Below are 22627 nucleotides of genomic sequence, written 5' to 3'. Positions count from 1 at the left end.
ATTCCTGTGACTCAAGCGGAGGGTATATGGTGATGGTGGGGGTGTTGGTGGCGAGCCACTCAACCAAGTCTGTTGCCTCTTTTGACATAATCGAACGAACATTGTGCTACTTCCCACTTTGGCTCCGGCCTGGTGCTCCTGCCCTACCCCTACCACCCCTGCGGAAGGGCCTGCCTCTTTCTCTGCCAGTCATTTTTTAAATGACCCTGTGACAAAAGTCTCTAGAGAAGCGCAGTATAGGTGGAAGAAGGTATATAACAAAATCTGTCGTTTTGGGGGGCCACTGGTTTATTTCACCAACTTTTTTTTCAGGATTTTTTTTAATGTGTGTAGCAGAGGAAATGCAGCGAAAGAGGAAAAAATCCAGCAGTAACCAAATACACCGCCAGTCGCAATGCTGCACAATACAAATCCACTATAATATGCTTTCTATATTCAAAAGTATATTATAAGTGTATATTACACCTATTAACTGGAGTGCACCACAAGTAGCACACCTATACCAGTACTTGAAAGGACTTTTGTGGACCTGTTAGGTAGCGATTTGGGTCGATAAACTCTGTCCCTGCTCCAAACAGCACCCTCTCCCTAAACTGACAAAAAGTATATGAATGTATTAGACACCTATATACTAGAGCAAGTAGCACACCTATACCAGTCCTTAAAAGGACTTTTGTGGACCTTTTAGATAGCTATTTGAATGAATACAGCCTGTCCCTGCTCCAAACAGCACCCTCTCCCTAGCATGACAAAAAGCAGAATGTAAGATGGCCGCCAGATCAGGTCTATTTATAAGGTAGGGGGTATGTCCATGTGATGAAATGTCTCAATTGGCTGTCGTGCACCACCTGATGGATGTGTCATAAGTCAAAGTTCTTACCCATGTAACATTGCGGACCGCCGCGAACATCGCCAGATACACAAAGTCTATTCTCCCCCAAAAAATTAAGTTATCAAACACATCAATAATTTAATAAGTGCCAAAAAACAAAACAAATGTGTTATCCCGTGCTTCCTAAAAATGACCTACAACTGGGCTAAAAATGGGTGTCTACCAGTGATGGCCCAGGATGCAGGGCGCAGGGGTGCCGCCACCTATCCTATCAATGCGTCCGGCACCCTAATCTACATGCGGGGAGCGGGACGCATGGATTCTAATAGGGTTATTTTTTTTAAAAAGCGTATGATTAAAGCCTGAGGCTCTTATAGGCTTCAAAAAGGGTCAGCCCACCCAGTTGTGTGACAATAGCGAATTAATATATACAGCTGGGCTCAAAAGTTTGCAAACCCTGGCAGACATTGTGAAATATTGGTATTAATATTGAAAATATGACTGATCATGCCAAAAAAAACGTATTTTAAGGATAGCAATCACGTGAAGCCATTTATTATCACACAGTTTTTATCCTTTTTTAAATCATAATGATAACATAAGTGAACCAAATGGCCCTGATAAAAGGTTTACATACCCTGGAATGTTTGGCCTTGGCACAGACACAGAAGGTGGCACACACAGGTTAAAATGGCAATTAACGGTTAATTTCCCACATTTGTGGCTTTTGGTGAGAGCGAACAAACTCATTGACTATTTATAGACTGACACTAATTGTGATTAAAAAAGCCACAAATGTGGGAAATGAACCTTTGATTGCCATTTTAACCTGTGTGTCCCACCAAGGCCAAACATTACAGGGTATGTAAACTTTTTATCAGAGCCATTTGGGTGATTTTTGTTATCATGATTTAAAAAGGAACATGTGATAATAAATGGCTTCATGTGATTGCTATCCTTAAATAAAAAAAGTTTTTTGGCATGATCAGTCATATTTTCAATATTATTGCCAACATTTCACAATTTCTGCCATGGTATGCAAACTTTTGAGCACAACTGTGTGTGTGTGTGTATATATATATATATATATATATATATATATATATACGTGCAGGTAGGGTTGCCACCTCATCCCTTTAAAAAGGAACACATATTAATTACACAGGTTCTGTGGCTAATTAAGGAGGTAATTAGACTCATTTGGTGCCTTTCCTGCATTAAATTAACCTCAGAACCTGTGTAATTCATATGTGTTCCTTTTTAAAGGGATGAGGTGGCAACTCTACGTGCAGGTGACCCAAGTGACCCGGGGAGAAAGGGGCTGGCTGAGGGTGCATTGTTTGACGCCCGCCCCCCCCCAAAAGAAAATCACAAGCCCCTACTGGTGGCCACATCTTGTAAAAAGTAAATAAAAAGTGCAAATTTTGCTGCAACTATACCCTCTGTGCTGAATGTATACAACCATCAACATAGAAACTTTACACCACGACTTGCATAAAATATCATTAAAGTTCTTTTGCATGTATAACTTCCTCCAAACAAAATGTTCAGTGCAAAACGAATAAAGTATAATCCTTCAAAAAAGTCCTTAAACTTTTAAAACCATATAGTGCAGTTCATCTAGTGGTTCTCAACAATGTGATCCAGATGACAGGTGCTAGTGCTTGCATTAATTAGATGACTTACCAGCAATAGGATCCAAATAAAAAGTGCTTGTGCTTCAGCGATTCCAAACCCCCTTAGAAACCCAAACCCCTTAGAAACCCAAACCCCTTAGAAATTCCAAACCCCCTTAGAATCCCAACCCCCTTCCAATATTTGGGCTCGCCTTGACTATAATATAATGCAGTCCCCTATGCTGGGGTGAGCAATCTTAGGCTGCTTTACATTGTTTTCATTACAACTTTCCTTTAGATTTACCATAACCATATAATATGAGGTCAACCCTAAACACTTTTAATCTGAATACAATTAGGCAGGTCCTTGCACTATATAGTTGAAGGTAAATCTAAAGGGAATTCGATTCTTCAACCTCTTTCTCTCCCTCTCTCTCCTGGTGTTCTGACCCTCTGCTGGCAGGGCCGTCTTTAAGGCAGGGCAAAAGGGGAAAATGCCCTGGGCCCTGTCATTGTTGTGGGGCCCAAAGCAGCTGCCTCATACTTGCCAAAAAAAAGGGTCAGCCCACCCAGTTGTGTGACAATAGCGAATTAATATATACAGCTGGGCTCAAAAGTTTGCAAACCCTGGCAGACATTGTGAAATATTGGTATTAATATTGAAAATATGACTGATCATGCCAAAAAAACGTATTTTAAGGATAGCAATCACGTGAAGCCATTTATTATCACACAGTTTTTATCCTTTTTTAAATCATAATGATAACATAAGTGAACCAAATGGCCCTGATAAAAGGTTTACATACCCTGGAATGTTTGGCCTTGGCACAGACACAGAAGGTGGCACACACAGGTTAAAATGGCAATTAACGGTTAATTTCCCACATTTGTGGCTTTTGGTGAGAGCGAACAAACTCATTGACTATTTATAGACTGACACTAATTGTGATTAAAAAAGCCACAAATGTGGGAAATGAACCTTTGATTGCCATTTTAACCTGTGTGTCCCACCAAGGCCAAACATTACAGGGTATGTAAACTTTTTATCAGAGCCATTTGGGTGATTTTTGTTATCATGATTTAAAAAGGAACATGTGATAATAAATGGCTTCATGTGATTGCTATCCTTAAATAAAAAAAGTTTTTTGGCATGATCAGTCATATTTTCAATATTATTGCCAACATTTCACAATTTCTGCCATGGTATGCAAACTTTTGAGCACAACTGTGTGTGTGTGTGTATATATATATATATATATATATATATATATATATATATACGTGCAGGTAGGGTTGCCACCTCATCCCTTTAAAAAGGAACACATATTAATTACACAGGTTCTGTGGCTAATTAAGGAGGTAATTAGACTCATTTGGTGCCTTTCCTGCATTAAATTAACCTCAGAACCTGTGTAATTCATATGTGTTCCTTTTTAAAGGGATGAGGTGGCAACTCTACGTGCAGGTGACCCAAGTGACCCGGGGAGAAAGGGGCTGGCTGAGGGTGCATTGTTTGACGCCCGCCCCCCCCCCCCAAAAGAAAATCACAAGCCCCTACTGGTGGCCACATCTTGTAAAAAGTAAATAAAAAGTGCAAATTTTGCTGCAACTATACCCTCTGTGCTGAATGTATACAACCATCAACATAGAAACTTTACACCACGACTTGCATAAAATATCATTAAAGTTCTTTTGCATGTATAACTTCCTCCAAACAAAATGTTCAGTGCAAAACGAATAAAGTATAATCCTTCAAAAAAGTCCTTAAACTTTTAAAACCATATAGTGCAGTTCATCTAGTGGTTCTCAACAATGTGATCCAGATGACAGGTGCTAGTGCTTGCATTAATTAGATGACTTACCAGCAATAGGATCCAAATAAAAAGTGCTTGTGCTTCAGCGATTCCAAACCCCCTTAGAAACCCAAACCCCTTAGAAACCCAAACCCCTTAGAAATTCCAAACCCCCTTAGAATCCCAACCCCCTTCCAATATTTGGGCTCGCCTTGACTATAATATAATGCAGTCCCCTATGCTGGGGTGAGCAATCTTAGGCTGCTTTACATTGTTTTCATTACAACTTTCCTTTAGATTTACCATAACCATATAATATGAGGTCAACCCTAAACACTTTTAATCTGAATACAATTAGGCAGGTCCTTGCACTATATAGTTGAAGGTAAATCTAAAGGGAATTCGATTCTTCAACCTCTTTCTCTCCCTCTCTCTCCTGGTGTTCTGACCCTCTGCTGGCAGGGCCGTCTTTAAGGCAGGGCAAAAGGGGAAAATGCCCTGGGCCCTGTCATTGTTGTGGGGCCCAAAGCAGCTGCCTCATACTTGCCAACTATCCCAGTTTAAATTGCCTTGTCCCTTGAAGCTTTAGTCCTGTGCTGTGTCCTGATATCTCAGTGTGAAGTGCTGCTACTAATGCTGCCCAGCTCTTCCCTATTGTTGTGTACAGATGACTTACATGCAGACCCTGTGTTTACATAAATAACCGCCATTCATATGTAAATAACAGGAGCATTGATATGTAAATAGCTAAGTCTGGCAGCATTCATATGTATATCATGCCCCTCTGCAGTGAAGAGATGATGTGCTGTAACCTCTAGCAACCTATCAGTGAGCAGTATTACTGTACAGTAATCTCTAGAAGCCAATCAACAAGAAGAAATCATGTGCAGTAACCTCTAGCAACTAATCAGTGAGCAGTAATGTGTGTTGTAACCTCTAGCAACCAGTCAAGAAGTGGTAATGATATGCTGTAACCTCTGGCAACCAATCGCAATCACTGCCTGATCTGATACAGTAAACTGATTTTAAGTCTAGCTGATATTTAGTGTATGTCTCAGAGCAGGTGGAGAGCAAAATTTTGCCCAGGGTCCAATCAACATTAAAGACAGCCCTGTCTGCTAGCAATCATGTGTATGGCCCTTTTAAATACATGCTCTCTTTTCCTTATAGTGGCTTACACAAGAAAATGTATCCTCATAGTGCAGTATTTTATAAAAATAAATATTAAAATGTAGTGCATAGTCTGAAAGGTAGGTGGTTGGGAATCACTGAAGCACCGACCCTTTTTATTTGGATCCTATTGCTGTGGAGTCACTTAATTAATATAAGCACAAGCACCTGTCATCTGGATCACATTGTTGAAAACCACTTAATGAACTGCAATATATGTTTTTTCACGTTTAAAGCTTAATTTTTGTTGAGAAAAAAACATTCCCTTCTGGGTAATCTGTGTACATTGCAAGGATTTTAACAAACGTTGCAGATTCCTAACTTTTGTTAATCTGAAGAAATCCCTGTGTGTTTCTCTGTGTTCATGTGGGGAGGAGAGTCTAATGGGAGTGGTTTAAAAATTATTAGTCAGCTGTGCACCTGCAGGGCCCCAATGATTAAAGCTGCTGGATCTGCATCCCTTTAGATGTGTTCCTATTAGGAGTATCTCACCAAAAAAATAGGATTTTTTCATCATGCTTACCTGTAAAATCCTTTTCTTTGAGTACATCATGGGACACAGAGTCAGGCTAATATTCATTACCTGCTGGGTTATACTCTATCTCCAGGTAAATGGACACTGGTAGACCAAAGGTCTTCAGACATGAAGTGATCCCCTAAATAACCCCTCCTATACAGGAAATACTTTAGTTTTGTAGCAAGCACTGAATCCTCAAAAAAGAGGGGAGGGGACTCTGTGTCCTATGATGTCCCCAAAGAAAAGGATTTTACAGGCAAGTATGACGAAAAAATCCTATTTTCTTTTTCATACATCATGGAACACAGAGTCAGGCTAATATTCATTACCTGCTGGGACATCCCAGAGCAATAGCCTTGAGGGGAGGGAGACACCCTGCCAAACAATAGCCATCAGAACTTATACTGCAGCCGATTCCTCGGCTGCTCGAACACCCACTTGATAACATTTTGTGAACGTATGCCCTGAAGACTAGGTAGCAGCCTTACAAATCTAAGCCAGAGATACCTGATGGCGAAAATCCCAGTAGGTTCCTACACCCCTGATAGAATGAGCTCTCACCCTAAAGGGAGGAGCTTTATGTTTTAGACGGTAGGCCTGAATGATCAATTGATAATCTCAATTGGCAATGGAAGCCTTGGAAGCTGCCTGCCCTTTGAGTTCTTTTGATAAAACAAAAAAAAGATTCTGATCTCTGCAGATCTAGACAAATAAACCTTGACTGCCTGGACAACGTCCAAAGAATGCAGTCGCCTCTCTTCCGCCGATGAGGCTGAGAGAAAAAAAAAAGGCAAAATAATGTCCTGATTTAAATTAAAGGCCGACACCACCTTTGGCAAAAAAGATGGAACAGGTCATAACACGACTGTCGTGGTGAAGGATTAAGTACGGTTCCCTGCAACTCCAAGGTGATGGCCATCAGGAAGGCTAGCTTGCGTGACAGCAAGTCTAATGGAATTTCCTTAATAGGTTCAAATGGTTGCTTCTGTAACACAGATATCAACAAGTTTAAGTCCCAAGGACACATAGGAGACCTAATGGGGGGAAGCAAACGAGTTATCCCCTGCATAAAGGATCGGATCAGTGAATGGGAGGCTGAAGGCCTTTGGAAGAATACTGATAGGGCTGAAACTTGACCTCTGATTGTACGCAAAGCCAATTTGATTTCTACAGCTGACTGTAGAAAAGAGAGAATTATCCCAATCACGTATTTCCGTGGATGCCATTTTTTGGCTTCACACCAAGCAATATAAGTCTTTCAGACCTTATGATAGATCTTCCTAGTGACAGCTTTTCTAGCATTTACTAGGGTAGACACCACTGGTCCCCGAGATGCCACGGTCCTTTAACACCCATAGTCATGCCGTCAAATTTAGAGACTGTAAATTAGTGCGGAAAATAGGGCCTTGAGACAGTAGATTGGGGCGCCGTGGAAGTGTCCATGGCCCGTCTATTGTCAGTCTCACAATCTCCGGGAACCAGGGCCTTCTGGGCCAGAATGGTGCCACCAGAATGACTGGAACCCCTCTCTCCGAATTCTGAGCAACAAGTGTGGAAGGAGAGGGATCGGAGGGAAAGCATAAACCAGGGAGCATCTGCTCCAATTGCCAGAGGATCTCTTGTTCAAGACACAAACTGCAGTAGCTTGTTGTTGAACCTGAATGCCAGTAGGTCGACCTCTGGCCATCCCGAACGTTGGCAAATTTCCTGGAACACCTCTGGGTGTAGGGACCATTCCCCCTGGCAGATCTGCTGGCAGCCGAGATAATCTGCCTTCCAGTTCTCTACTCCCGGGGTATGGACTGCCGATATAATTGGCACATGTCCCTCTGCCTAGGCTAGTATATAGTTCACCTCCTTCAGAGCTGAACGATGCCTGGTACTGCCTTGGTGTTATATTTAGGCCACGGCAGTGGCATTGTCAGACTGAACCCTGATAGGGCAGTCCTGAAGATCCACCGTCCAGGACCATAGGGCCAGAAGTACTGCCCATAATTCCAGGACGTTGATGGACAGGGTCTGTTCTATCCCTGACCATTTTCCCTGAGCTGTAAGCCCTTTTAGGGTTGCTCCCCAGCCTGAGAGACTGACATCTGTAGTCAGTACTCTCCAAGTTACAGGCAGGAAGGATCTTCTCTTTCGCAGCCTAGTTCTTTAAATTGGTTCTTAAGGAGCCTCCACTTTCCATATATTCTGTCATTGGTTCCAAACATGGACCAAGACAGCTGGGTTATGCCAAAGGCCCTCCCAGTAATTCATCAACCCGGTCCACCACATGCCAAACCCTGGCACCAGGGAGACAGCAAACTATTTGGTTTAGGCAATCCTGGCGACAATATATTTTATCAGTCATTCTGATTATAGAATCCCCTATTACCACCAACTGTCTAGGCCAGTGATGGCGAACCTTGGCACCCCTGATGTTTTGGAACTACATTTCCCATGATGCTCAAATTACACTGCAGAATGGGAAATGTAGTTCTAAAACATCTGGGGTGCCGAGGTTCGCCATCACTGGTCTAGGCCTATCTGCACTCCCCTCACCACCCCTGCTAGATGGGCTGCTCTCCCAGCTGTTAGGGGGAGCAGTGACTTCTAGGGTTGCCGCCTCTGAGCTTGATTCCCCCACATCTTCACCCAACTTGGCGAATCTGTTAGGGTGGTCAAACCCAAGGCTGACCTTTCTTTTTCTGTGAGCCTTTACCACTCTTCCTAACTGTATTAACCCATCTTCCTACCCAATAATCCTGACTTACTCCTCCATCCTCCCCATTAACCCCCTTTCAAGGTTGTCAGTTCTGCCCAGTGTTGCAATTTGCTCATCCTGATCTCTAATCGAGCTTCCAAAAGGGCAACCTGCTCACATCTGTCACAGCAGTATCCATCCTGGAGCTGTTGCTCCATTGTTGTATACATGCGGCACACTGTGCACTGCACAAAACCTTCAATCTTGCTAACCCCTATTATCCCAAAAATGCAAACTCTCTAATCAAAGTTCCCACTCTTCAGCTTAGAACCAGCAAATCTGGCAAAAAGTACAAATTCAAGGAAAGAAATTATCTTATACAGTACATAACTATGATCATAATCCTCTGTCTTCATTACTTCCACATGTGACACTTTCACCTTTCCACTATCCACTCCCCTTACCAAAAACAGTGTTGCCCCTATAATTTCTAAGAAAGTCTATTCTCATAAGAAGTTTATTTATACATCAGCTTTATCATCCATAATCTCCTCCAACCTCAACAGTTCTAGCAATGTAAGTGCATAAAGTTTAGGGCAACATATGAGAAATCAGTAGGTGCTGTATTTATTCAATCAAAATATATCACAATTTAAAAACTTACATTCAGCGAGTGCTCAACCAGCTATAAAAATAAAAACATAGGTATGTAGAGGTTCTTGATTGCCACACCACACTTCTGTTGCATGTACACACCCCTTCTTGTGCAATGACTTCTTGTATGTACTGTATAAGCATCTTAAAATATCAAGATATGTACAGCATTTGAAATACTAATTACATTGAATATTACATGAATTTTTTTTATATGCAGTCTATTTTTGTGTTAATTTTAGGTCAACCAGGAATGAATGGGGAACCTGGTCCAAAAGGGGAGAAGGGAGATCAAGGTGACATTGGTCCTCCAGGGGAGGATGCAATGCCAGGAAAACGGGGTGAAAAGGGTGATAAAGGAGACAAAGGCGACACCTCTAATGACATCTTTAGTGAAGGTAGGTTACCATGTCGCAGTATATTTAGTGGTTTCTTTACCCAATGAATAGCATTGCCTTCTGCCACCATTTCCACAACAGAAGCAGACCCACAGGCTGCTACTCCCTACATAGGGATTAGCCTCATCCTTAAATTCCGTTCCATCTTTATTGCTAATTATCTCCCTTATTTAAACAAATAATGGTCCAGATTCTCCAGGAGTTTTCTGCAGCTCTTGGCTGTGAACTAGATGGACTTGTGTCTTTTTTCAACCTAACTATGTAACTATAAAACTATCATGGTCAATAAAATAATAATGGTTTTATACTCTATATATCGGCCACACCATTCTGACCACTTTCCAATATCACCTCATCAAATTTGTATGGCAAAATAGGCATCCTAAAATACATAAGGCTCATTCATCCATGGGTGGTCCCAAACCTTTAGATATAATCAAATATAACTTGGCACACAAATTTTCCCAGTTAGTGGCATGGTTACAATAATAACCCCTTGGTTGTTATACCTTACCAATTCCCAGGAGTTCTGTAATTTAGCCCTAACACATTCAGAACTATATCACATCTTAAAGGAAAAGTTCACCTTTAAAACAAATTAAATAAATGCACATCTTTTTGTATATAAATAAAAGTGCATTATTTTGTTATTAAGAGCCTGTAAAGTATTGTACCTGTGATCAGCAGATCAGGCGTGCAATGCAAGGCTTCCGCAAACAGTCAGCATAGCAGTCTGCCTATACCTTGTACAAGCAGGCAGTTACTGAATGACAGGAAGAATTATTTTTTGGGAATTTGGAGTTCCGTCTCACATGTGGTTTAGGAAAAGCAATTTATGCAGACGTTGTACATTTAACAAGTATCAAAAGGTATTCCAAAAAGTCAAGTTTTCTACAAATCCAGGTAGGAAAAAAATGTTTTAGTAACACACTAAGGTACAGACTAAGTATTTCACTGGTAACTATATAAAAAGAACTGTCAACCTAAATTGTGACATTGATAATAAAATTAGGACACACTATCATGAAGCATAATAAAACCATTTACATAAATTGAGGGATGTACCTAGAGCGCTCATCAGAAGTTCATTGAGAACTACAAGCCATCAGCGACAATGGCAGTAGCTTTAATTCTCCCATTCACATAAGTCTGTGAATGAATGATTCAGCCAAATGGGCGGAGCGTCGCTTTTTAATTGTGACAGTGGGTGTGGGGAGAAGATCTCCGGCCCTCTGTCACAGAGGGGGCCACAGGGCTGCTGCATCAGTAACATGTTACATCATGAAAACCGATGTAATGTTATAGAAGGTGAATTTATCCTTTAACCTTAGCCACTCAAGTTTATCAATCACTACTTATAACAACATATTATTGTTTTACTACACTTGTACCGTTATCACTCTTTAATATACAACATGCTATCATGTTTTCTCAAGAATTACCCTTCGCCAACATATTTATACAAACTGTTGTTCTCATTAAAATGTAATAACAGACAATACATTTAATTATAGACAATAAATAGAAACAACCAATGGTACAATATTTGAATTATATTATCACACATTTACAGCTATGAAAGGGGAAATGGGACCTCCTGGGCCACCAGGTCCTCCTGGTCCTCCAGGACCTATGGGTCCACCAGGAAGAAAGAAAATCAAGTCTGAGAAACTCACGCAGACCTTGAGTAGTAAATGCACAGGTAAGACTGAAAGTAGGACATCATTGTTTCCAGTTTCTGTTCTGCTATAGAAAAAATGTTGTTTTGTATTTGTGTATCGTTGTGTCCTGTAGTGAGGTAGAGCAGTTATAGAGTGCTTTATCAACATATTGTGGCATTTATAATACATGAACAGGCTTCTGAGTATATCATAACAGGAACAGGAACTGGTACATAAAAAATATTATACATTTACCACCTGAAAAATGCCACATCTACAGGTTGGAGGTATGATTTCTACAATTTCCCATCATAGTACAAAAGTCTTTTGCTTTGATATTGAAAAATGCGGACAACACACCAAACTGTGTCCAGTATTGAATCAACATGGAATAAAGCATTTATATTTTTTAGATTCATGATGATTCTATATTCTACTGGATGGGTAACAATCCTACTGAGAAGTAATCCAAAACCTTATGGCAGTTAGTCCTTGGGCATCCATGCCTGGCCACTAGTATGGTTCACGTAGTCTTTGCTTAGAATTCCATGGTGATTCTCAAGATGTGTAAGGCACTCTCTCAAGGTCTCTGGTACTAGTAAACAATGAGATCCAGACATAGCTATCAACTAAGGACAGCTCATGTGTAATCCTCTAATAAGGTCATAGAACAGAGCTCAATTTATTACAGGTATTTGGGAAATTGTCCAATGTCCAATAATTGTACTTGCACTGGGTGTGCAAGATAGATTTGTTCTGTGAAAAACAGACTCTCAATTATTAACACACTGGTTTCACATCTGGTCATGCTTTATTTTGTGTACAAAGTTCTTCTTAACACAGCCTAGTGAGGTATTGCTGAGTGATGAACCTTTGGACACTGATTGCATAAGGGTAAATGGAGCTGTTGTGATAAGACTATCAACAACTTATAGATTCGGTGCAGCAAAAAGATCCTTGCCCTGTATAGCGATGCCTTTCTTCACAATGTAGAATTCAGTCTGCACACTGGTTGATTGGATTTTTACACTCACTGTCAGGCATCCAAGCACAGAAATATGGGGCCAGATTCACAGAGGAAATACGCCGGAGTATCAACTGATACTCCGACGTATTTTCAAATTTGCCGCGTCGTATCTTTATTTGTAATTCACAAAAAAGATACGACGGCTTTTGGCTAAGATCCGACAGGCGTACGGCTTTGTACGCCTTCGGATCCTAGGTGTAATTTTCCGGCGGCCGCTGGGTGGAGTTTGCGTAGTTTTCCAGCGTTGGGTATGCAAATTAGCTGATTACGGCGATCCGCGAAGATACGCACGTTCGTCGCAATCTCTTACGTCGTCGCTAGTCGGTTTTTCCCGTCGCAAACTTAGGCCTGCTTTTTCATGGCTTATCTTTAGAACAGCCATGTTAAAGTATGGCTGTCGTTCCCGCGTCGAATTTCAATTTTTTTTTTGCGTAAGACGTCCGGGAATACGAAACGACGTAACGCACGTCGCCGTTGAAAAAAAAACGTCGGGGCGCCGTAATTTCGCGCAAAGAACGTCCGGAAATTTTCACAAGGAGCATGCGCAGAACGTTTGGCGCGGGAACGTGCCTAATTTAAATGGTGCCTGCCCCATTTGAATTAGGCGGGCTTGCGCCGAGCGGATTTACGTTACACCGCCGCAAGTTTACAGGTAAGAGCTTTGTGAATCAGGCACTTACGCTGTAAACCTGCGGCGGTGTAAGGTAAATGGGATACGTTACGCCGCGGCAGTAACGTATTTCTACCTGAATCTGGCCCAGTGTCTTTACCTGTCCAGTTTCAGAGTAGGTGCAATAAATGTTTGATTTTCAAGTACCCCTCGCAGATTTACTCATGCAGCAAAGAGACATCAGATCCTGTATCAAGAATCAGGATAATGACGTAGCCCTGGTTAACAGATACATTAGTAATAGTTAGGCCTCGTACAGACGGGCAAACATGTACGATGAAAACGATCCGCCGGACCGTTTTCAGCGTACATGTCTGCCCGGAGATTTCTGTATGATGGCTGTACACACCATCATACAGAAATCCGCGCGTACTCGATACACGACGACGAGGCCGCGCCGATGACGCGGCGACGTGCACGGCCCTGGCAGTTCAATGCTTCCACGCATGCGTCGAAGTCATTCGACGCATGCGAGGGATGGCGGCCGCTTGGACATGTACGGTAGGTCTGTACAGATGACCGAACATGTCCGACGGACAGGATTCCAGCGGGCATGTTTCTAAACATGTTTAGAAATATTTGCCCGCTCGAAAAAGGCCCGGCGGGCAAATGTACGCTGGAATCCTGTCCACTCGGCTGTACAGACGACAGAACATGTCTGCTGAAACTGGTCCGCGGACCAGTTTCAGCAGACATGTTCGGTCATCTGTACGGGGCCTTACAGTGCACAAAAGTTTGTCTAGAATAGAAGAGTCATCTTTGTCTACACTTAAGACAGTAACCCCTAAGGGGTATGAACCTGTCTTATGTAGAATTATGCATTTTCTGTTTTCTTCCATTTAAGGCACAGTGTATCTTTGTGCATGGAATGCAGCATAGTTTGAAAAATACACCTGAAGATTGTATGAGTATCTCTGCATTGCGGCTTAGATGAATCTCTTGTTGTAGCCTTGTTTCGGGACTGAATATGAGTCTTATAAGGGGCTTATTTTGAATTATATAGTCTGTATGGTGTCATTGGTCCCATGTTTGAGGGATTTTGCTTCAGCCACAGCAGTTTTACTTTGGATTGAAATTGTAATAGTCTTTGCCAGAGTTAAATTTTGTTCCAGGAGAAATATTTCTCAAATGCCGACTGAGTTTCTTTTTTAACAGTCTCCTATAGTTTTATTTGTTACAGCACCCAACTCACAGGTGGCAACTAAAGCCTCGTACACACAATCAGATTTTCGGATGACCATTTGTCGATTCTTTGTTGCATGCTAGTCTCATGTTGAAAATAAATAGGTTACGCACCATACGAAAATTTTCATACTACAGAATTCAATGTCAGAAGTGACGTTGTGTAGTAAAATAACAGTGTTATCATGTGAGGGGGATGGAAGATAGGAAGAAGAGACAAGCAGTTTTTGAGGCAATTACATTTCACAAACCGTAATAATATTTTTGCAGGAGACCCATCTTGAGCGAGAGGACACAATGCTTTTTAAAACGTCCAAATTCCCGTATCAATTCCATGCGGTTTATACTACTTACTCACGGGGTGTTAGTGTCCTGATCTCCCACTCGGTAAAGTTCTCATGTAAAGAGAGCTTTATAGATCCAGAAGGTCGTTATATCGTGTTACGGTGCTTACTAAATGATGAAAACTTTTTGTTGGTGAATGCCTATATTCCCCCCATACAATGATGAAGTGCTGAAAAAGGTCTTTGCCAACCCTAGTAATGGAAGACATTAATAATTTAATGAATGAGGAGGAAGATAGACATAGCACTACAAAATGAAAATAAATGATGAAGAGGACTAGGTTTGCTAGACAACTACAAGAGATGTGGTTAATACATATGTGGAGAATTAGATATCCATCAAGGAGAGAATACTCATGTTGCTCGAGCACATATGGATCTCTGTCAAAAATAGATTTGGCCCTGGGGAATGATAATTTTTTGCCTTTGGTAGAATCAATTTAATATGACCCTAGGGGCCTCTCAGACCACTCCCCACTTATATTGAATATACAGTTTGAGGGACAGATATCCTACTCACTTTGGAAAATTAATCCTCAATGGCTATTATTACTGTCAGATGAAGATAAGATAGAGCTACAGTTAATTGATTTCTTTAAGGAAAATAAAAGTTCAACATCTTCGTCAGTAGTCTGGGATACTATGAAGGCATATATGTGTGAAATATTGATTAAAGAAACTCAAAATTAAGAGCTCATCCAGGAGGCAAGAGGAGGAAGTAATGAAAAGGGTGACTCAAACAGAGCAGGATTATATTATGGATCCCAAAGAAGAAAAGCATTCAGCATGGCAGGAGGTTTAGGAAATTTATAAAAATTTAGCTTTAACTAAAGCAGAAAATAGTAGATTTTTTCAAAAACAAAAACATTATGAGATGGGGGAACATGTGGGACATATGTTGGTCATTATAGCTCAGGCACAAGAGGGTCCGATGACTATTACAGTAGTTAAAGACCCTGAAGGAGAGGTGAAGTATGATACAGGAAGCATTCAGAAGATATTAGTTGACTTCTACACCTCACTTTATGAGTCAAGGGCGTCAAAGTCAACGAATCAAGCTAAACAATTTTTGGATAGATTGGATCTTCCAAAACTTAAACCAGCAGATAGCGAAGCTCTTGATAGCCCCATATCTCTGGAAGAATTAACTCAAGCAGTTACACAAACTCATAATAATAAAGCACCAGGGATGGACGGACTAACGACAGAAATATATAAAAAATTTGATAAAATTTTGCTACCAGAATTTTTAGAGGTATTAAATGATGCATATGAAAAACAGAAACTCCCAGAAACAATGCAGGAAACGATAGTAGTAGAGATCGCGTTACGGTGCTTACTAAATGATGAAAACTTTTTGTTGGTGAATGCCTATATTCCCCCCATACAATGATGAAGTGCTGAAAAAGGTCTTTGCCAACCCTAGTAATGGAAGACATTAATAATTTAATGAATGAGGAGGAAGATAGACATAGCACTACAAAAGGAAAATAAATGATGAAGAGAACTAGGTTTGCTAGACAACTACAAGAGATGGGGTTAATAGATATGTGGAGAATTAGATATCCATCAAGGAGAGAATACTCATGTTGCTCGAGCACATATGGATCTCTGTCAAAAATAGATTTGGCCCTGGGGAATGATAATTTTTTGCCTTTGGTAGAATCAATTTAATATGGCCCTAGGGGCCTCTCAGACCACTCCCCACTTATATTGAATATACAGCTTGAGGGACAGATATCCTACTCACTTTGGAAAATTAATCCTCAATGGCTATTATTACTGTCAGAGGAAGATAAGATAGAGCTACAGTTAATTGATTTCTTTAAGGAAAATAAAAGTTCAACATCTTCGTCAGTAGTCTGGGATACTATGAAGGCATATATGTGTGAAATATTGATTAAAGAAACTCAAAATTAAGAGCTCATCCAGGAGGCAAGAGGAGGAAGTAATGAAAAGGGTGACTCAAACAGAGCAGGAAGAAAAGCATTCAGCATGGCAGGAGGTTTAGGAAATTTATAAAAATTTAGCTTTAACTAAAGCAGAAAATAGTAGATTTTTTCAAAAACAAAAACATTATGAGATGGGGGAACATGTGGGACATATGTTGGTCGTTATAGCTCAGGCACAAGAGGGTCCGATGACTATTACAGTAGTTAAAGACCCTGAAGGAGAGGTGAAGTATGATACAGGAAGCATTCAGAAGATATTAGTTGACTTCTACACCTCACTTTATGAGTCAAGGGCGTCGAAGTCAACGAATCAAGCTAAACAATTTTTGGATAGATTGGATCTTCCAAAACTTAAACCAGCGGATAGCGAAGCTCTCGATAGCCCCATATCTCTGGAAGAATTAACTCAAGCAGTTACACAAACTCATAATAATAAAGCACCAGGGATGGACGGACTAACGACAGAAATATATAAAAAATTTGATAAAATTTTGCTACCAGAATTTTTTGAGGTATTAAATGATGCATATGAAAAACAGAAACTCCCAGAAACAATGCAGGAAACGATAGTAGTAGAGATCGCAAAACAGGGTAAGGACCCGATGATGCCTGACTCTTACCGCCCTATATCCCTCCTTACCTGAGATGTTAAGATTTTGGCCAGGGTTCTTGCAAACAGGTTATCAATTTACAGGATCAAACGGGTTTTATTCCAAAGAGAGCAGCTGCAACAAACTTTCGTAGGTTATTTTTGAATTTACAACTACCTATGGAAAATACGAGATCTAGAGCAATACTATGCTTAGACGCCCAAAAAGCTTTTGATATGGTGGAGTGGGAATATTTATGGACAGTATTGGAGGCTTTTGGAATAGGACCGGGATTCTTAAAATGGGTTAAAATATTATATAGGGATCCTAAAGCAAGGGTAAGAATTAATAATACATTATCCAGCCCGTTTACCTTATCTAGAGGGACAAGGCAGGGCTGCCCCTATCGCCACTATTATTTGCTATAGCAGCGGAGCCTCTCGCCCTTGCTATTAGACAATCAACAAAAATAGTTGGGTTTTGTCGGGCAGGAAGAGAGGATAAAGTGGCCCTTTATGCAGATGACGCTCTTATTTTCCTGGGGGATACCTCAAATTCATTAACAAAACTTATGAGCCTTATCTCCATATTTGGGCTATTTTCGGGTTTCCAGATTAACTGGAATAAATCCATATTATTACCACTAGATGAGTTAAAAACTCCATTATTAAATCAAGCCTCTAAAATTCAAATTAAGGATACAGTGAAATATTTGGGAATAGAGATCTCTCGGGATGTAAAAAACTATATTAACTTGAATTTGAAACCTCTATTAGTAAAATTCAAAGACAAATGCCGAAGTTGGTGTAAACGACCTCTGACGGTGATAGGAAGAGCAAATCTCATCAAAATGATTTGGGCTCCGCAATTACTTTACGTGTTTAATAACTCACCCATATGGATCACAGCATTCTGGTTTAGGAAAATAGAATTTCTCTTCAGAGAGTTGATTTGGAAGAAAAAACAACCACATATATGTTAACAGCATTAATGTTACCCAAAGAAGAGGCTGGTCTCGCGGTCCCCCATCCTATTTTATTTACTTCACAATTACAACATTTTAGTGGATGGACAATTGTATCAGAATCTGATCCTATACAGTGCCTGCTACTATCAATTTATGAAGTATATCCAAGCTAAGTCAGCCTGGTCGGGTGATATAGGGCCAATTTCAGATGAACTGTGGGCACAGGCATTATCGGCAATACCTCAGTCCTCTCTATCTCCAACACAAAATGTAACACAATTATTTATCCTCCCCGGGAGAAATTATTCAAATGGAAATGCCGAGATACAGACCAATGTCCAAGATGTAAAGGGAAAGTTGCTAATTCAATACACATGCTATGGACAGGGATCATCAGGAATTATGGGGCCCCTTACACAGCTTCAGGCATGGGCCCCCTGGAGCAGAGAACTGGGAGGGGGGGGTGCTGCCGCGAATTGAGAAGCGGGGGGGGGCCTTTACAAAAAAAAGAAGAAATAAAGAAAAATATATATAAAAAAGGGGGGTAGCCATCTGGGGGCCTCTAGGCCCTATAATAAAAAGAAAAAAAGAAATAAGAAATATATATATGTTTTTTTTAAAAAAAGGCAACCCCGCCTTTTTAAAAAAGGGCCCTGGGGACCTCTGGGCCCTTTAATTATATATATATATATATATATATATATATATATATATATATATAAATGTAGGTATATATATATATATATATAAATATATATATATATATATATATATATATATATATATATATATAAAGAAATCCTTCTTTACAAAAAAAGGGGGTTGCCATCCGGATCCTCGGGGCCCTTTAATAAAAATAAAAATAAATAAACCTCTGGGCCCTTAAATAAAAAAAAATAAAAAGAAAAAATATAAAAAAAAATAAAATTTAAAAATAAAAAGGGGGGGGGGTTGCCATCCAGGGCATTGGGGACCTCTGGGCCCTTTAATAAAAAATAATAATAATAAAAAAATAAACATTTATAAAAAAATAAAAAATAAAATAAAAAAGGGGGTTTGCCATGGGGACCTCTGAGCCCTTTAATAACATATATATATATATATATATATATATATATATATATATATATATATATATATATATATATATATATATATATATATATATTAAATAAAAAGAAAAAAAGAAAAAAAAAAGAAATAAAATAATATAAAAAAAAATTTGATTTGTTTAAATAAAATAATTATATATATATATATATATAAAAATATATATAAAAAAAGGGGGGTTGCCATCTGGGGCCCTGGGGGGCTCTGGACCCCTAAAAAAAATAAAGGGGGTTTTAAAGGGGGTTGCCATTTGGGCCCCTGGGGACTTCCGGGCCCCTTACAGGTGTACTGCCTGTACTCCCCTGATGGCGGCCCTGGCTATGGAGATGCCCTATGATCAATAGTGTACTTGAGATAGGGTTGCTTATTGAGCCTGGGGGATGTCTTCTGGGTATATTGGATGAATCAAGAATCCCGGGTGAATATATTGTTTCAATAAATAGAAGTCTATTCCAGGCTTGTAAGCTCATTGCACAAAAGTGGTTACCACCACATCCACCTACTGTAGTAGAATGGAAAATACAAGTAAGGGAAACTTTAATTGAGGAAAAGTATACTTTCCTACATAGAGGCTGTTTAGGGAAATATAAAAAAATATGGAGAAGGTGGTGTGATATTTTGTAGGTATGACGAGAAGAAAGAGATTGGATGAGGGAGGGGTGGGGGTAGGGGGAGTGAGAGCATGGTTGTGTTTTTTTTCCCTTCTTGCCTCTCAATATGGGCTGGGTTGTATGTTGTTTTTGTTGTTTGTATATAAAAGAAATAAAAATATGATTTGATTATAAAAAAAAAGAAGTGACGTCATGTGTTAGTTTTGTATGTATTCGTTTGGTTCTGAGCATGTGTAGTCTTGCTCTTACAATTTTTTTTTTCAGACAAAAACTGTACTAATTAAATGAAAATTAGACATTGAGTTCATGTACAATAAAAATGTTATAGTCTGCACATCCAGAATCGGAAGCAGCTGTCGAAAGCACCGTACTAGCGATCTGAAAATCGGCAGATCGTTCGTCAGATGAAATTTGACTTCTGTTTGTCGTATCATGTGTACAGGCCTCAACTCTCTCGAAGCCGCTATAAATTGTACTGTAAATTTCACTTTTGCTATCCATGTTGCCAGAATTTCTGTCATTCTGCGACCAGGTTTAGGCACAAAGACATTCTTTAATGTAGTAAGGTGTATCATAAATATCATCTGTTGCTGAAACAGTATAGAAAATATGTTATTTTCTGCTCCCATGCAACAACTAAGTATAAACACACATTCTAACAGTAGATAAGTACTCCTGATTAGCAGCATGTATAATTCTCAAAACCTACGAACCCAGGCAGCAAAAGGCATTGTAAGCTCAGCACATGTACCTGTCCCATCGCCCATCTGGTTGTGTCCTGTAATTGGGGCAAGAAGTTTTATACTGCCTTAATAAAAAAGTACAGGTATTTATAATACGCATACAGGATTTTGAGTACAGTGGAACCTTGGATTACCAGCATAATCCGTTCCAGGAGAATGCTTGTAATCCAAAGCACTCGCAAATCAAAGCAAGTTTCCCCATAGAAGTCAATGGAAATTAAGATAATTTGTTCTGCATTGACTTCAATGGCATGCAATACCGTGTGTGGCCAGAGGTGATCTCAGAAACCCTCGGAAAGGTTTGGAAATACGTGGAAACTGAGTATTTTCGAGTATTCACAACCATTTTGAGTGTTAACGGCGCCCCCGCACCTCTAGCCATTGGCAGTACTGCACACCCAATTAGCATGAGTTATGCTCGTTTCACGAGACAACACTCGCAAATCGAGTCAGGATTAAAAGAAAAGTTGCTCATTATTCAAAACCTTGTTAACCTCGTAACTCGTAAACCAAGGTTCCACTGTATATCATATTGGTAACAGGAAATCAAACCTGTACAGTGTACAGAAAATATTGTATAGAAAATACTATATATGTGTAGCACTACCCCCGAAGGAGCCGCTGGTTTTGTTTGGGTCTGTGCTCTGGCTATCAACCTCTGAAACGGTCTCAAACCCTCCCTTGGCACAACTGGTATAGGTACGGATTGTGGAACCCACTGGTTGCTGGGGAACACAATAAAATAACACCACAGTAGTAGTAGTAGTAAATTGTTACCTTATATTGACCACTGGTCCCACAGGGTAATAGATAGACTGCACACAGGTTTGCACTTAACCAAGGAAAACTTTACTTGGTAAGAAAATAAAAGTAAATGAACAAATTAATAAGGAACAGTGGACTGCTTAAAGGGCCATGTAAGAGTCTAGGATAATAAATATTTAACAGGTTAGATTATCACAATTAACACAGACCTGTGTAATACACACCGCAAAGAGATCCTTCCAGCAAGGTATATACAATGCTGAAGCACCTCTTCACCAGGCATCACCTAGCTTTCGGCAACAGCAACACTGAGTAGATTAGTATACTAAATACTGTAAGTCTAAAAGTATATATATAGATAGATAGATAGATAGATAGATAGATAGATAGATAGATAGATAGATAGATAGATATATAGGTCAATATCTAACTTTATCTAACAGGCAGTCCTTGAACACGTGTTTTACTATAGTGGTTTGGTTGATCAGACCAAACCTTAATACGATTGTTTCTTAAAAGTTAGTTGTTATTTTCGCTAGCATAAGTTGGTGCACAATAAGAAATTTGTAATCCAAAGGGAAAATAGATAAAACAGGCAAAGAACGTCTGAATGATTAAAGCGGATTAGTCACTCACACGCCAAGTCGCCTGCTACACAGTCACTGTCGGGTGCCCCCTATCCCATACGTGGCATGTTGGCCTTCAAGTAGCAATGGGGAGTCTACACGATCCACCTTCCTGCAACACAGTCAATATTGTTTGGCAGGTGCCCGTCTCACCCAGCCAGGCCTGGCCTCTCTAGAACGCACCGTCTGTGAAATCCCGATCCTCAGCCTTTCCGCCACGACAGTTCCCGGTCTTCACACGGCCGTCACACACTGTCGATAAAACAGGTCATTAGTTGCTCTTGGATGCAGCCCGAACTCTCCTTCAGCAATCCTCCTCTCAGGATGAGCGATCCGCACAGGCATGTGTAGGCCCAGGCTTCTTAGGCCTAGGCTTCCGGAGACAGGCCTCAACACAGGCCTCCTACTTGCTCGAAGAGGCGGTCCCAAGAGAGTGAGCCGAAGACGTCCTCCTCCTTAAATTCCTTCACCCAGCAGGCTGTGCGGGGCGCAAAGTACTTTGGGATGCACAGTTGCACTCTGGACATTGTAGTCTGTCAGTTAATCAGGGCAATGGAGTCTATCTCCCTGCACTTCAATTCCCATCATTTATTGTTGCACCAGGGTAAAACCAAACAGAAGGTGGCTATACAGATATTGGCCACAGGAGGGAGCCGAGTTCCTTCTCTATCTGCAAACGGTAGTCTTTTATCCACATCAAAAGTGGCACCTTG

General features: G+C 40.4%; 1 protein-coding gene across 1 annotated transcript in view; it reads left to right on the top strand.

The window, feature by feature from the left end:
* The window catches only part of GLDN (gliomedin), a 52976-nt gene that overhangs the window by 14494 nt on the left and 15855 nt on the right, over positions 1 to 22627 (top strand). Inside the window, exons 5-6 of the mRNA XM_040342673.1 lie at positions 9511 to 9666; positions 11240 to 11368. Of these exons, the coding sequence (XP_040198607.1) occupies positions 9511 to 9666; positions 11240 to 11368 (285 nt within the window). The remainder of the gene's footprint in view (positions 1 to 9510; positions 9667 to 11239; positions 11369 to 22627) is intronic.

The sequence above is a fragment of the Rana temporaria genome, chromosome 3, assembly GCF_905171775.1.
Source record: "Rana temporaria chromosome 3, aRanTem1.1, whole genome shotgun sequence".
Lineage (NCBI taxonomy): Eukaryota > Metazoa > Chordata > Amphibia > Anura > Ranidae > Rana > Rana temporaria.
Note: the sequence above shows the minus strand (reverse complement) of the source record. Positions and strands in the feature narration are given on the sequence as shown.